Raw genomic sequence first — 17,179 nt, 5'->3', positions numbered from 1 at the left:
TTCTAGAAACAAGCACAATTCTGGCACATCTCATTAAATATATCTTGAGTTAAAGAGGGGCTTTCCATAGCATAAGATTTATTGATTTTTTAAAAAATAAAGTGATGTAATGAATTCCACTTTTTGAAAGAAAGACGACGTTTAATTCAAATGGGTTCAGTCCTGACGAATGAAGGAAAATCAGGTCTTATTCTGAGATTTTTTAGTCGTTCTGCATTTTCCACTGTATTGAATTTTCAAAGTGTGTTTCAAAGCTCTAAGAGAGATTGATATAAACATTTAGAGACTATTTGTATTCAATATAACCTTCTCTTCTAATCTAGCTGTGTTTTAGTAAGGATTTTAAGGGAAGGGAGGCCTTGATTTGTAAACCCCTGATTTAAACAGCACATAGCTATAAAGGTATGCTCTACCCTCACTCTTCCTTCACCCTGGTGACTCCTCTACTTTGAAATCATGGGGAAAAATTATTAGAGCTTTTAGCAAATGAGTGAACCTGTATATTAAGAAGTATAGGGAGGGACAAAAATGATTCCCTGAGGTACGCTGAGGAACTTTTTTCACTTTTCTGAACCAGAATTACCATAATCTGCCATGATTATGGGTACCTACTGAGAAAACTCTTTGAGGCTCACTGTGAACGTTCTCTATGAACTGCAAGCAGAAAGGATTTTTATTGTTGGGGGCAAAGGACATAGTGGTCAAGAGCAAGATTAATACAGCAATGTGGAAAACAGAAGATATTTGTCGTCTTCAGCAGAAATAGAGTAAGAAACGACAGCAAGCCAATGACGACATTTTGTGCTAAATTATAGTCAGTAGGCTTTTGCTATTGTATTTTTCATGAAAAAGCGGACCATTTTTTTAAAAAAATTAATAGCCACAGAGGAGCTACTGGGAAATAATAAAAACATTAATCTTTTGCAAATACTTACTAATTCACATTAGGCAACAATTAACTTTGGAGTCTTTTCTTTTTATATGCCAAAAAAGGGAATAATCAATCGCATCCCTTCCTACCACACAGTTTTGGTGTGGGTCTCATAGGTGCCCTGTTTGGGAAAGTACTTTCTAAGCTGTGGCAGGCTTTATATTCTATTTCTGCACCTAGCACAGTATCTTGAACTTACTAGATGCCTATTAAATATTCATGAGACAAATGGATAAATATGAGAAATTGTTCTGAAAAATCCTAAAACTCTACCCAAATAGAGATTCTAATCATAAGATAAGATAATGCGAAGTTTAGGGGCACCTGGGTGGCTCAGTCGGTTAAGCATCCGACTTCGGCTCAGGTCATGATCTTGCAGGAGTCTGAGCCCTGCATCAGGCTCTGTGCTGACAGCCTGGAGCCTGCTCCTGATTCTGTGTCTCCCTATCTCTCTGCTCCTCCCCTGTTCATGTTTCTCTCTCTCTCTCTCTCCCTCTCTCTCTCTCTGTCTCTCTCTGTCTCTCAAAAATAAATAAACATTAAAAAAAAATTTTTTAAAGATAATGCGAAGTTTAGCTTGAAGGCTCTGGATGTAGATTGGTATACTTGTCTCTTGGTTTCTCCCCTAGTGAGCTATGACTTCTTGATGCATCCCTAAATTACCCTCAACCTCAGTTTTATCATCTACAAAATGGTAGTTAGCACCAATACCTCCTTCATAGGATCGTTTTGAATATTGAATGAGATAATTACTATGTAGTAGCATGCACAGTGCCTGGCATATAATAGGCACAAAAGTTACGTTAGGTTTATTTATAAGTATTCAAAAGATCCCCATCATGTATTCTTTCATATATTTTATATTTTCCTGTATACGTAATAAATATATTTTTCAAAAGTCTGATCATACAGTACGTATCATTTCATATCCTTATATTTTCCTTTTTTTAGCTCAACGTTATGTCATACTTATTTTTAGAAAACCAAATACGTAATATCTAGTAAACTTTCTTTTTATCATACATGGCTTAAAAAGGATGAGCCTTTAAACAAAATGTTGAGCCAAAAGTCTTCAGTGTGCTTAAGCAGATCAACCTTCTGACTTCCCCAGGATGCAGAAACAACGTACTGGCAGAACCTGAACTAGAACCCGAAGGAGAGAGGGAGGCACACATGCAGATAACATAAAGTTGTGCTTGGTGCCCTCAGCTTATCATGAATGTGTCCTGGCCCCACATTTGGAATGAAAATCTGAGAAGTAAGAAATTTCAGGCTAAAGGAGATAAATGTGACAGCTGGGGACTCAGATAATTCTTACATGTGAACTCTCTGAAATGACCAGGGAGGGCAAGCTGAGTGGATTTCCCACTGGCCTGAGACAAAAAGAAGATTAGCAGTAGGACATAGGCGTACCAAACACCAGGAAGATGAATATGGACAAGGGTATTTAAGTGGTGGTACCACAATAGGAAAAGGAGCAGATTTTATCTGAGAAAAATATATTTCCTTCCAGGGCTACTAATGTCTTTGTACTTGTCTAAGAACTACTTAGAAAATGAAACCTTAGAAAATACTAAATTTCTTTCCAGCAAAGTCAAAGGGCATTGGAGCATTGATATTTGTAGAACTCCTATAAACAATGACACAACTGCTTCCCTGACTTGTTTCCTGAGAAATATTGACTACAGATGTACTACAGATTATTGAAGCCAATCATCAATTATTAGAATATCTAATTTTTCCCTAGCATGTTACTCTTCTTTTTTTTTTAATTTTTTTTTAACGTTTATTTGTTTTTGAGACAGAGAGACACAGAGCATGAACAGGGGAGGGTCAGAGAGAGGGAGACACAGAATCTGAAACAGGCTCCAGGCTCTGAGCTGTCAGCACAGAGCCCGACGCGGGGCTCGAACTCACGGACCGCGAGATCATGACCTGAGCCGAAGTCAGCCGCCCAACCAATTGAGCCACCCAGGCGCCCCTCATGTTACTCTTAAAACTATTACGCTAAACTGATCCGTACATTATTCTTTGAGAACACCTTTATAACTTTCTAAGTATAGGGCCCAGAATAGCCAAGACGATTAGTAATAGAACAAAGTTGAAGAATATATCCTTCCTAGTTTCAAAGCTGATGGCAAACTTCAGTAGTCAAGACAGTGTCGTATCAATATATGGATAGGTATACAAACCTGGAATAGAATTTAGAGTCCAGAAATAAACCCTTATATTTGTGATCAATTGATTTCAACAAGGGTGCTAAGACAATTCAGTGGGGAAAGAACAGTCTTCAACAAATAGTGCTGGGACAATTGGATATCTACGTATGAAACAATGAAGTTAGATATCCTACCTCATACCATGTACAAAAATTAACTCAAAATGGGTCAAAGACATAAGTATATAAAAAATAAGTATAAGCCTCTTACAAGAAAACAGAGGAGTAAATCTCTGGGACCTTGGGTTAAAGCACTGGTTTCTTAGATATGACAATGAAAGCATAGCAACAATAAATTAAACATCATCAAATGAAAATATTTTGTGCTTCAGAGGACATCATTAATAAAGTGAAAAGACAACCCACAGAATGGGAGAAAATACTGCAAATAAATATCTGATAAGGAACGTGTATCCAGAATATATGAAGAACTCTTACAACTCAACCATAAAAAGGTGAATAATATTATTGAGAGGTGAGGAAAGGATTTGAATAGGCATTGAACAAATGGTTAATTAGTCCATGAGATGATATTAAACATCATTTGTCACTAGAGAAATGCAAATCACAGCCACAAGACACCACTTCACACCCATTAGGATGGTTATCATAAAAAAGATGAAGAATAACAAGGGTTGGTGAGAATGTGGAGAAATTGAGGCCTCATGCATGGCTTGTGGGATTGTAAACTGTTGCAGCTGCTTTGAAAAACAGGCAGTCCATCAAACTGTTAAACATAGAGTTAGTATATGACCCAGAAATTCTGCTCCTAGATATACGTCTAAGAGAAATGAAAACATATGTCCACACAAAACCCTGTACATGAATGTTCAGAGCAACATTATTCACAATAGCCCAAAATGTAAACAACCCAATGCCCATTAATGGACAAATAAAAGCGGTGTGGTATAGCCATACAATAGACTATTACTTCACCATAAAAAGACATGAAGAAGTGGTATATTCTACAACATGGATGCACTTTGATAACCTTATGCTGAATGACAGAAGCCAGAAACAAAAAGCCACGTATTGTATGATCGCATTCATACTAATTGTTCAGAATAAGCAAACCCATCAAGACGAAAGTAGACCAGTGATTGCCAGGTACTGGCAGGATGGTGGAAGGGAGACAGACTTTCGATGAAATTTATTCTGAAATTAGATAGTGGTGCAAATATGCTAACGACCACTGGATTGTACACTTTAAAACAGTGCATTTATGAATTTATGATTCACTCTGTTTTTAAATTAAAATCCTAAAAATAAATTCTTAGCAATAAAGAAGTTATTTTTCACTTCCCCGAAACCTTGGGATCCTAGGGAAGAGGGTAAACAGTAAGTTTGAAGGAAGGATGGAAGTAGAGAGCTACTAATAAATTTGGGAGAAGGGGTAGTCTGTACAATTTCTTTTTCTTCTAAGGGATCTCAGCATGTGCCATGAGCTTATCGCGACCACTACATAGGAAGTCTATTTGATGCGGTTTTGAGGTTGTCTGGAAGGTACTGTTGCACTAGTTGAGGATGACGATCGTACAGGTTATATTTCTGAGGGAAAGAAAAAGTTGGTAAATATGGATGGAGAACTAAGGGGCTAGATAGGAAAGCCTGCTGATGGTGAGGTGACTGGTTATTTTGATTTGTCTGAGACCGTTCTCTTTTGGCACCCAAAGTCTCACCCCACAGGAAAACCCTCAGTCTCAGGCAAACCAGGTTGGTAAGTCATCTAGTTGGAAGCAACACAACAAGGACACTGGTGATATATGACAAGCATTATGCTAAGCTCCTTTTAGGCCTTAGCTTTTTCAGTTCTCACGGTCAACTTCTCGGGTAATTGCTTAGGTTAAGTTACCTGTCCTAGGTCATATTGCCCTCTGACTTCATGGAGCTTATGTTTGTTGATAGGCCAAAACCAAAGGAACAGAAACATAAAAATAAAATATCTGGTAAGAATTATGAAGGTAACAGAAGCATAGTAACATGAAAAATACCAGAAGTAAATCTACTTTAGACAGGATGGCCAGGGGAGGCATCTGTAATGGAGAAATATTTAGACTGAAGCCGAAACAATGAGACACAACCAGTCCTGTGAAAAGCATGCACTCTTCTTGCAGGAGAGGATGGTTTTTGCCCAAAGGTCCTGAAGCAGCAGAGAGCTTCGTATGTTTGAAAGTATCAGGAAAGAAGCGTCAGTGTTGTCACAGCGTATTTAGCAATTAAAGCAGGAAATATTATCTCAGATTTGTAGCTGAGAACTTGAGTTATGGAGGGGTTACAAGACTTCCCAGGATCACTTAGCCCTGCAGGGGCAGGACTCAACCCAAGGTCTTCTGACTGAGTACTGAGACATTGCCATAGTCTTATCTTGAAAAGGGTGATTTTTCTCACAGCTTTGATTTTCAAACATTTTAGGAACAGAAACTTTTTTCACATATAATCTCACTCTGAAACCTAATGTTCAGAACAGGGAGAGGGGGACTTCTCTGCTGGAGTTGGAGGTAGGACTCAGAATCTCAGTTGCTCAGTACCTGTTACCCCCATCCCCCTGAGGTTCAGCCAGCTGGAGTGAAACTCCAAGGACACTTTTAGTTTCCAGAATCACATCTTGAGGGTTCCGCACACACATTCCAAAATGTGTAGAAGCGTTGTTTTTTCTTTTTCTTTTAATTTTAATTCCAGTGTAGTTAACATACAGAGTTAGTTTCAGGTGTAAAGTATAGTGATTCAAAACTTCCATATATTACCGGTCAGCTACATGTTAAGTTCTCAAAACAGGTTTCTGTTTTGGGTTTGGTGTTTTCACTTACATGTTAGCGAAGCAGTACACGCAGGAATTAGAATACGTAACATTATTAGAAGCGCATAGTGGGCTGACTCTTATGGAGCATATAGATTTTTGTTGTATGGTCTTCTTTTGATAGTAACCGCATGGAATGTCCTAAAACAAAACTACACAGGTCAAACTCTATCCTGTAATGATCTCTTAATGGCTTCTAATATAAGTGCTTGGGAGTTTTATTTTGTGCAGACAGGAGATAATAATAAAATATGTCTTCTTTCACACTTTAAACATCAGAACTTCCTTATTTTAAATTCAGCAGCTGGAGCCTTTGGGGTTTCCACTTAAAAGGCAGCTGAGGCCATATAACCCTGACCTCTGGCTGTGTAATATGTATCTGGTAGAAGGGAGAGAGAACATTCTGGGAAATGACAAAAAATGACTACAACCACTGTTGAAGCGCTTCTGGAATCATGTTAGTTCATCAAAACCCCCTTTAACTGTGGTTCTTAGATTGGAATACCCTGCATGGTCCTACTCTGGTATTCACTATAGACCAGTCCTCTGGGGATTAGAAGTCTGGAATAGTGAGACAAGATTTCTTCAATATCTCCCCATTTTATTTTTCTACCTTCATAGTCCCAGAGTTGGAATAAGCTAGATCCAGAGGAAGTTGAGTGACAGAGTAAATTGTCTACAGGGGGGCCTGGAAAGTTCATAAGCACCATGTAATGAGCAGATAAAGGAATGGGCTGCCACAATTTCCTACTCCATTGACTCAGATCACATAATATTTAGATATCCGTAGATCAAGGTGCTACCATATTTACAAAACTTCAGTGGCTCTCATTGCCTACAGCAGTGTTTGCCAACTTCAGTCCCTTGGGTCATGATTCCTTCCAAATTCCTGTGCCATTTTTTCTTTAAAAGTATTTTTTTACTGAATGGGTTTCCTTTTTAAACTTGACTACTCACCCTAGAAATGTCCTAAACATTAATATCCAGGATATCTTGGATTTGAAGTTGTAATTAAATTTTTTTCTAACACACATCAAAGAACAGTTATAATGATTACAACCAAAATATTCACTGTTAAATTAGCTAAAATGATCACTAATATTATTAGAGGGTACTCAAGTCACTTTTTGAGAAATACTGTTTATGTCTGTCATCTCCTTTTTTAATGAGTAAGGCTACATGATTTGTTTGGGGAGGCTTTACCAAAAAAAGTTTTTCTTTGGTGTACTCTTAAGAGATGAAAATGATTTCTAAAATTGAATATGAGTATGAAAAGAAGGATAATTTAATTAGAGAGAATTATATACACAAAGACAAAATTGGAATAGCTTGGAGCCCAAAATAATTTAAGTCACCTAGAACCTAAGGTGAGAAAAGGGAATTCTCCTTTCAGGGAGAAATGCTGCATTAAAGAAGGTATTCTAAGTCATGCAAAAAGGTTTATCTCCCATCAGTACTAGAAGTCACCGTTCTAAGGAGAGAGATGTCTCAATCAGGTTTGTATTTTAGAAGGCCCATATTTAACAGTGTGGGAAAGATTAGTATAGGGATTGACAAACTTTTCCTATGAAGAGCTAGGTAGCAAGTATTTTATAATTTTTAAGCCATATGGTCTCTGTTGCAACTACTCAACTCACGTAGCCTAAAAGCAGCCAGAGCCAATGCATAAACTAATGAGCATGGCTGCATTCCAGTAAAACTCTTTTTCTAAAAATAAAGTGGCCATCTTTTGCCAACTCCTGGATCAGACTCAGTACAGAAAGACAATTAGGTGGCCACTGTAATAATATAGGCAAGAAGTGAGGAGAACTTAAATGCAAGCAACAGCAATGAATTTAGAAGGAGGGAAAAACCCCAGAAATTAGGAGCTTTAATTGCTGGTGTTATATAAGGAAATAGAGGTGCAGTAAAGACAGGGATGAGTCCTGATTTACCCTAGGATCTCTTTTGACAGAGTTGGGTAGATTGAACTATATGCATTGCCATCACATATATCAGAAATGATCAAATATTAGCAATTTCATGTGGTTTAATATGGTTCAACCTAATAGAAATACTAGAAGCCTAAGACTGTAAAAATCATTCTCACGTAGGAAGTAGAAAACTTACCTTGTGTGGCCCGTTACCAAAAATATCTGAAACAAAAATGTTTAGGAAAAAGGATCAAGTAAAAAATATAGTATTTAGATGTGAACAGTTAATTAACCCGTTAAGGAATCCCATCTAAATTAATAACCATGAAAGTCATAGAAAAATATGTGGCTCCTTCAAGTAAGATTTGCCTAGCCGTGCCTGGTTCCCAAAGCACTCCGCAAGCACACTTACTGTCCCACCTGAGAATTCAACCATAACCCATTCCTAGGTTTAATGTTGGCTTTAGTCAGGAGAGATTCATCCTCTGGGACTCAGTATATCATCCACAGTTGGGCTGCTCAGACATTGTGTAGACACATTTTAGAGAAAGTCTAGTTCTTGATAAGACTGGCTACCTGCTGACAGTAATCTTAGATACCTGCATTCTTTTTTGACTATTGCCTGTCTTAAATATCTTCTTTTTAAACTCAATGTGCTTATAAGGAAGGCTCTTGCTCTGTTTGGGATCTCTGTGTCAACAACTGCTTACCCAAATGGTTCCTATAACCTTCATACTTTATATTCTATTTAACAGCCTTGACTTCTTTCAGCTGAGTGTCCTCCTTGCCTACCCTTCTACTTCACCAGATCAAATCTCCGCTGGCAGATTTAATTTCGCCTCATGGGTTTCCTTTCCAATTTTGCTGGAGTTAATTTGAAGAGCTAAGCCCTCTCTTGAGATTTGATAACATCAGGCTGTGCTCTAATAGTAAGCCATGTTAGAAACTGATACTGCTTTGTGTAGAAGGTATTCGAATATGCACACGCACGCACACACACGCACGCACACACACACAGACACACTCAATGCCAGTGTGTGGGAGTATAGTGGGAAAGCATTACGAAGAGAAGAGAAATGAAATTGACTATCAACTCAACAGACCAAATTATTTGTCCAATAGTGATTACACCTCTCATAAATCATTCTTTAAGCTGTCTCAAGTCTGAGCCTGTCTATGGCAGAGTTTTTGGAATATTGAAAAATGGATTCACCACTGATACTCATTCTAGCTGAGGTAATAAATTCATCTCTGAGAGAAATTTCAAGTTTCAAAAATCCATACATCTAGAAAACAGTTATTATTGGCTTGTTACTTTCCTTGGAAGATCAGATGTTTACTCCCTCCCCAAAGTTCTTTGACAAATCCTTACATGAGAAATAACTGGTAGCCAAAATAGCCACAAAGAAAGTTTTCATCTTCTCCCAAAAGGAACAACGTGATTCATCTAGTGGCGTTCCCTCTGTCAAGAACTTCCTAGCAAATCCTCAAAGGCTCAATTCTCTTTTTGAACTGAGAGTTCTACCCCCTTCTGAGAACCTGAGAGCCCATTATGAAGTCACTTTGCAAATGATCTATTTACATGTGACACCAAGGGCAAAGTCACCAGGTCACCAAAGACCAAGAACACTTTGCAGGCCAAAATATTTCATTTCTAAGAGGCTGTACAGCTATGGCATGACAGCATGATTTACCACTGATTTGTTTGATTGATAAATTATTATTCAGTTCCATAGAAGTGTGTTATACTTATTAACTAGCAAGAAGAAACAAATGTGAAAAAGATGAACTTAGAGTGAGTAATTCTGGGAAAAATTTTTTTTGAAATGTATGTCTGTCTCCCCTTCCTCCCAAAAATTCTGATTCAGTGGATCCAGAGTGTGACTCAGACGTATCTCACACACACACACACACACACACACACACACACACACACACACTTAAATTGCATGACAGAGTCTGATTCACCTCTTCAGTTGAGAACTGATGGATTAGAATAGAACAATAATGGCAATTTTTCTGTCTTAGTAGAACAATCTCTTTATCCTTTTTTGAAAATTTATTTATTTAAATTCAAGTTAGTTAACATACTGTGTAGTATTGGTTTCGGGAGTAGAACCCAGTGATTCATTACTTACAGATAACACCCAGTGCTCCTCCTAATAAGTGTCCTTCATCCCATCACCCATTTAGCCAATCCCCCCCCACCTCCCCTTTAGCAACCCTCAATTTGTTCTCTGTATTTAAGAGTCTCTTATGGTTTGCCTCCCTCTGTTTTTATTTTTCCTTCCCTTTCCCTGTGTTCATCTGTTGTGGTTATCCTTTTTTATTGCCATATCCATTCCTACATCCCTGGTCATGGCACCTACTATCATATTTAACACAAAGCATGTTAAAGAAATAATCAGGATTATACATGGAGACTCAAGTCTATCATGTGATTTCAATTATAATACTTGGATTGCATAACAAGGTAGGGACCCAGAGATCATGAAAAATCAAGAATTCCATATTGAACATTGTGTTATGACCAGGTGAAATGGGGCTTAGTTCATACTGTTACTAAAATAAAGACATGAGGCTTACCTCTTAAGGAAGGATGTGTTATTCTAAAAGTATGATAAGTTCTCTGATTTCCCAGGAACACCCAAGTTCTCTTAAGCACTTGTGCTTTGAATAATAAAGATGGACTATTTTAGAACAGATAATTCTTTCTACATTGTGACAAAGATTCTTTGCTTGACTAAACTTTATTAAGACTCCTTAACTTTCTCCCAAGGCCATGTGTGCAGTTCCTTGTCAAACTTAGTTTTTGCAAGAATCCTGCTCAGTTTAACCACAATTGTATTATACAAATACAATTATTTATAAACTAATTAACTAGAAAACAAAATTGTAAAATATTTGCCAGGACTTTTAAAAAAGATTTTATTTTAAAATTGTAAGATATTGAGGGACACCTGGGTGATTCAGTCAGTTGAGCATTCAACTCTTGATTTTGGCTCAGGTCATGAACCCAGGGTCTTGGGATCAAGCCCCATGTCAGGCTCCTCATGGAGCATGGAGCCTGCTTGGGATTCTGTCTCTTCCTCTACCTCTCTCCCCCACTTGCTCTCTCTGTCTCTCTCTCCAGAATAAAAAAAAATAATAATAATAAACAAAATAAAATTGTAAGATATTTAAAGTGTACATTGTGATGATTTGATGTACCTGTACATTGTGAAAGAATTTTCCCCATCTAGTTAATTAACACATCCATCATATATTTATCTTTGGTGTGTGTGTGTGAGAGAGAGAACATTTAAGTTCTACTCTCTTAGCAAATTTCAATTATACAATACACTGTTTTCAACTATAGTCATCATGTTTTACATTAGAACCTCAGAACTTACCTTAGAGTCTCAACATCTTTTAGCTGAAATTTTGTTAGTATTATCGGCGGAATTTAAATCTGGGAAAACTGACTTCAGAGCTCACCAACCTAACCACTGTATTATTTAGCATTTTGGCTCACATAAAGGGTTCATTGAGGACAAGAATGATCTTACTTATCATTGCATCCTGGGCCCCTAACCCAGTGCCCAGCACCTGATGCCTCAACAAGTGCTGGCTGAGAGATTGTGAGCAAACAATTTTCTGAACATTCAAGGTGTCAGTGGGGAAGGCTGCCTTTTAATGGTCTGACTTTCTCATCTTCAGGGCCATCCAGTCGAAAGCAAGAGTTGAATGACAATCTCTCAGGGATATGGAATAACATTCCTCTCTGAACAGAAAGTTGAACGATAAGACTTGTCTTTTTCAGGAGCGGAGATTCTGTGACTCTGTGATTTCCCAATAGTCCTAAAAATGTGTTGTCCCAATGTCTTTCAGGAGAAAAATATATCCACCCATCTGTTAGGTGACCATCTCAGAATCCTCTGGGCAGAAGATAGTCATGGGACTGCGGTTGCCTGGGGCAAGGGAGAGAACGTGGGAGAAAGGGATATCCGGTGTAAAGGCAAGGACAAAGGAAGAGAAGAGGCAAGTGCTGTGCTCGTGGGGCTGAAGTGACCAAGGACAGTGGGATGGAAGGAAGACAGATGGTCTAGTAGGGCTAGCCAGGCCTCCTATACTTGCATTGTATTCAATCAAGAGAATTCATCTTGATTACTAAATTGTCTCAGCGATGCGAGATGGTAAAAGCATGCTAGAAATATTTGCTGAGCTGTGAGAAGGCTTCATTTAGGAAAAGAAAGTTTAGGCTGCTAGTATGGATTTTAAAATATTTAAGCCCAGAAGAGCTTATTTAAACTCACGGCGTGACAAATGTTATGTTCTTGATATAATGATTGATGACAAGGACTTTCAGTGTTTTATAGGGGCAAAAGGAGTCAGGATTACCGAAATACTGCCCGTGTTCCTATAGCTCCCGGTGGTTTTCCAAGCATATTCTAATAATAAAGATGATGATGTTGATGATGGTAACAATAATAATAATAACAGCAGCCACAATAACATATAATTTAACATTGTTGACATCGTTACATGTTCTGGGTACTTCCCTTCCCTTCCATGTGCTCTCTGTTAATCCTTAAAGTTTTTATTTAAATTCCAGTTAGCTAACATATAGCGTAGTATTAGTTGCAATATAGCATAGTATCAGGTGTGCAATATAGTTATTCAACCCACTTCCATACAACACCCTGTGCTCATCACAAGTGCCCTCTTTAATCCCCGTCGCCTATTTAACCCACCCCCCACCTACCTTCCCTCTGGCTACCATAAATTTGTTCTCTACAGTTAACAGTCTGTTTCTTGGTTTGCCTCTCTCTCTTCTTCTTCCCTTTACTTGTTTGTTTTGTTTCTTAAATTCCACATATGAGTGAAATCATATGGTATTTGTCTTTCTCTGGCTTATTTCACTTAGCATAATACTCTCTAGCTCCAGCTATGTCATTGCAAATGGCATATTTCATTCTTTTTAATGGACAAATTATATATATATATATATATATATATATATATATATATATACATATATATATATAGTGAGATATATATAGTGAGATATATATATATATATAGTGAGATATATATATAGTGAGATATATATATATATATATATATATATATATATATAGTGATATATATACACACCCACATCTTTTTTATCCACTCATCAGTCAATGGACACTTGGGCTGTTTCCATAATTTAGCTATTATAGATAATGCTTCTATAAACATCAGGGCATATGTATCTCTTTGAATTAGTATTTTTGTAATCTTTGGGCTACACCTAAGAGTGTAATTGCTGGATCGTAGGTTAGTTCACTCCTACCAACAGTGCAAGAGGTTTCCCCTTTCTCCACATCCTCGCCAGTATCTGCTGTTTCTTGTGTTGTTGATTTTAGCCATTCTGATAGGTATGAGGATATAGCTGATTGTAATCACTTTGAGAAGTAAGTATTACTGGTTCCATCTTTCAATATATGCAAGAAGGGCTCCTTTGCCCTGGGCCTCCAAGTTTTAGGGGGCTTCCCTCTGGATCTTCTCCAGCCATGCCTCTCCTCACAAGGCTAAGAGCTTGTAGGTCAAAGACATCTGCCCTGCAAACGCTTGTAATCCCCTTCTAGACTATACCTTGGATCCCTGAACTCCTAAACTTTCTTTACAAACAGACTTGATCCTGCTTATAGGGCCCATGTAAATTTCTTCTTTAGGTCCATCCTCCCTAGTATGCACAGCCTTCACCCCAAGATGTGACCTAGGGGTAACTGCCAGAGTTCAGGTAAAGATTGAACATGCAGGCTTTGGTGTGCAGGGCCATGTGCAGAAGCCTCTTCAAAACTGAGGTGGGAGAAGAGGAGACCTATTATAGGCCAAGAGAGGGACCAATGCCCTTCTCTCATGCCGCTACATTCCAGCTAGGAGCTGAGAATTTTAAATTTCAGCCTAGACTTTCACATTGCAGTGAAATTATATTTGCCAAGGTAGGAGGATAGAATTTTATTTAAATGCATGTTAGCTGTAAATTTTAAATATCTGAGCTAAGTAAATTGTAGACATATAGTACATGGACTTCCATCTTAATTCTTGCCCTGAGCCCCCAAGTATTATACCTGGGCCTGGCTATTACTACCATTTAAAAAATATGGTAGTCATTCTGAGACAACAAGTGGCTGGTTTATGATCAGAAGCTGAAGTGGATTTGAGGCCAGCACTCTTTGACGTGAGTGCCTGTGCCCATCTCACCACACTGCGTTTCCTATCACATATGTCCTAACAGGACCCTCCCTTCAACTCAGTGAAGTGTGGTTACTTCTATTCCCATTTGTGCAAGCTGGTGAGGACTTCTGACTCATAAAGCTGAAGTGAGTGGCCCAAAGTTCATAGTACAGTCAGTCCTTAATCTGTCTTTTGGCTCTCAGTCCAAGGGTAATATATTTTGATGCCTATGTCATGTACTCCACTGTCTCTCACTATTTGCTCAGAAAATCCTATTTGTTTCACAAGACAGGTTCACCTATTCCTCTCACACTCTTCTGTCATCCCTTTTGTGTCATGTCAGCCTACATACATCCTAGGAAGGCAAAATAGCCACAGTTGAGATTTTTGGAACTCCTGACTAATTGCCAGAAATCCTCTGAGATCCCTTAATGTGGTTTACCTTTTAACTCTTGCAATCTTTTCAGGAACATGCTATTAACATTTCCTTTAAAAAAAGGAAACCCAAACAGAGAAACGTTAAGTACGTTTTCCAAACTCATAGCTAGTAATTGATGAGCGTATTACTAGAACCCTAGTCTGTGACTTCAAAGTACGCATTCTTCACTTCTATGCTAATTTATTCTTCTCTTTTTCTTACAAGGCACATCCTCAAAGAGAATTTAGAGTGTCATTTGCATTGCCTGCCCATTAGCTGAAAGTTTTTATTACCATGTATGAGAATTCTCTAAAGACTATTAATAATTTTCACACTGAATCAAAATGAAAAGGTTAGATCATATTCTTCATTCCCTGATGAATAAGTGAAGACATATGACATTTTATAATACTACTAGCTAAATGCCCTGGAATTCTTACTATGCATAAAGGCCTGTGTGTAGCCCTTTGCAAAAACTATGGCCCTTAAGAACATAGTCATTCAATGAGGTAGGTATAATAATTGTCCTCATCGTATAAATGAGTAAACAGGTCCAAAAAATTGAAGTGATATGTCTTAGTCACATAGCAACAAAGGTGGGAACTAACAGAATTCTCTCCGACTCTGAAGCCAGTGCACTTGGACGTGATGCTCCATTTACTCCATTTAATACTGGTTTGAATCTAAAATTCTTTAAATCTTAGACACTTAATTGGGTAAATACTCAGGTACATAAAAAAAAAAAACGGTGTGGCATATCAGATTTATGCCTGGTGATTCTAGATAGGTGATTCTAAATCATATCTTTAACACATTAAAAGATGTATAGTAGAGCTTTTAATTTTGTCATAAAAATTCATCCCAATTTTGAAATTACATAAAAGTAGTAATTCTACATCCCATGTTGTGAAATGACCATTTTCTTTGATCAAAACCGGTTTTGGTGAGGGAGAAATCTGATTTTTGCTTTGGTTCTTCATCTGTGCCAGCTGACATGGGGTTCCCATCAGTGCTTTGAATTGAACTAATGATCAGTTTAGACTCACTCAACAAGAAAGGTGATGCTCTACCTGCTCTTCTGGAGTAAGAATAGAGTACAATAAAAAGGACCTGAGACTAGGAAGGGGATCATAATAATGAGAATTTATTTATTAAATGACGCCAGGCCATATTCAGCACTCCATATATATGGAATGGGCAAATAAATGATATATTTTTACATTCTTTAAATCTTATGTCAGTCGTAAATGACAAGCTGAGTCAGTGCTGATTTCTACCCAGCAAAGTAAGAATATTCCATTAACTCAAATAGGTCGAGAATTGACTCTTTTTTGACAAGAGTGGTTTTGCATCAAAGCAGAAGGTACATGGTGATCACTTGTCAGAGATCTCACAGGAAGCTTTCTTATAGTTGTGTTAGGTGAGCTTTATGGCCACTCCAATTCTGAGATTATGTGAATCAATGATTTCTCGATGAAGAGTAAAAAATGCATTAAAACAAAAACAGACTTGTTTATCTTTAAGATGAAAAATTCTCAGAATTTCCTGGGGCACAGTTTCCAGGTTCATAAAGGGCTATTGTTCTCATGCTGCTGAAAGCAGTAAGGTGGGAGTCGAGAAGTGACCTGCTATTACCAGCTTAGCCCATTTGAGACTTGCATCATATCGTTAGATGTGTCATCTCTGTTAAATGTTACTTCCCAGAACAGTGCCCTAGAACAGGCTTAAAACATTCAATGAATCATGCGAAAAGTTTCCTTGTGAAAGGATTACTAATAAAACCTAAGTTAATGCTAATTTACATTTGGGTGGTTCATCAACACTTCCTAGTGCTTTCACATGTATTGTTTGATTCACATATATGTCTGAGATGGATATTTCCATCTTCTTTATTTCATAGAGGAGGATAGTAGGTCTTAGCAAAGGTAGTAACTTGTCCAAGATCTCAGAACTAGTAAATGTTTAAAATAAGTCTTAAAGAAAGGTTCCTGGGATCAGGACTCATTTTTGCAAAAAATGCATTTTCATGTGAGTCTGATGCAGTGATCAGTATGGCTATCAGCACCAACTGTCTTAGCCCTTTACCCCGGGTTCTCATCAACTGAAAGCTTGCCAGATCTGGTTCCAGACTGAGCAGAAGAATCCATTCACTGATCTTGGATGGCAAGGCTTATGCAAAAACCCGCACTCTGCAGTGATGCATGGCTTTCTTGGGAGCCCCAAATTTTATGGTACAAGGAGAGCTAATGGGAGAGTTAGCTGAATGTCTGTTGGGAATATACCTGTTCTCTGTTGGAAGCTTCTTATTCAAGTTTCCTAAGGAGAAGATCCCCAGCATCCTCACACTGAAAATGAGGATCCATGAGGATATCTTAAGAATCCATTTGTGCAGAAGCTGGGCTGTCTCTGATGCTTTAGCCACAATTGCTTTGTCTCCAAACATAGTTTAGAGGCCAAGTAGAGCTATCTGGATCAAGAACTAGAGACCTCCATTGCAGTCAGTATCAGGGGCCTACTTAGCTAGTGATGCCATCAACTTCACACCATTGTCCAAGGGAAGGGCAGCATTTGCACTTCTTATTATGCCAAATATTAGGAAGTAAACTACGAGTTTTCAACCAACCATTCTTTATTTATGCTGTTTGCTAACTGCTTCAAGGACTCTCGACTATGCGAAATGACAACTTCAAAGAACCAT

General features: G+C 38.0%; 2 protein-coding genes across 4 annotated transcripts in view; one reads left to right on the top strand and one right to left on the bottom strand.

Moving 5' to 3' along the window:
* LOC131506024 (sperm-associated acrosin inhibitor-like) overlaps nucleotides 1-17,179 on the top strand; it is a 117,563-nt gene that overhangs the window by 18,428 nt on the left and 81,956 nt on the right. The gene's annotated exons all lie outside the window — the stretch shown is intronic.
* Nucleotides 29-9,370, bottom strand: LOC131506032 (ovomucoid-like). Its single transcript, XM_058719677.1, has 4 exons — nucleotides 9,232-9,370; nucleotides 8,056-8,081; nucleotides 5,957-6,087; nucleotides 29-256 (listed from the first exon to the last, which is right to left on the bottom strand). Exons 1-4 carry the CDS (start codon nucleotides 9,275-9,277, stop codon nucleotides 181-183), a joined length of 279 nt encoding a protein of 92 aa, XP_058575660.1. The 5' UTR covers nucleotides 9,278-9,370; the 3' UTR covers nucleotides 29-180.

Source organism: Neofelis nebulosa, chromosome 1 (genome assembly GCF_028018385.1).
Source record: "Neofelis nebulosa isolate mNeoNeb1 chromosome 1, mNeoNeb1.pri, whole genome shotgun sequence".
Classification (NCBI taxonomy): domain Eukaryota; kingdom Metazoa; phylum Chordata; class Mammalia; order Carnivora; family Felidae; genus Neofelis; species Neofelis nebulosa.
This window is presented reverse-complemented; position numbering and strand designations above follow the sequence as displayed.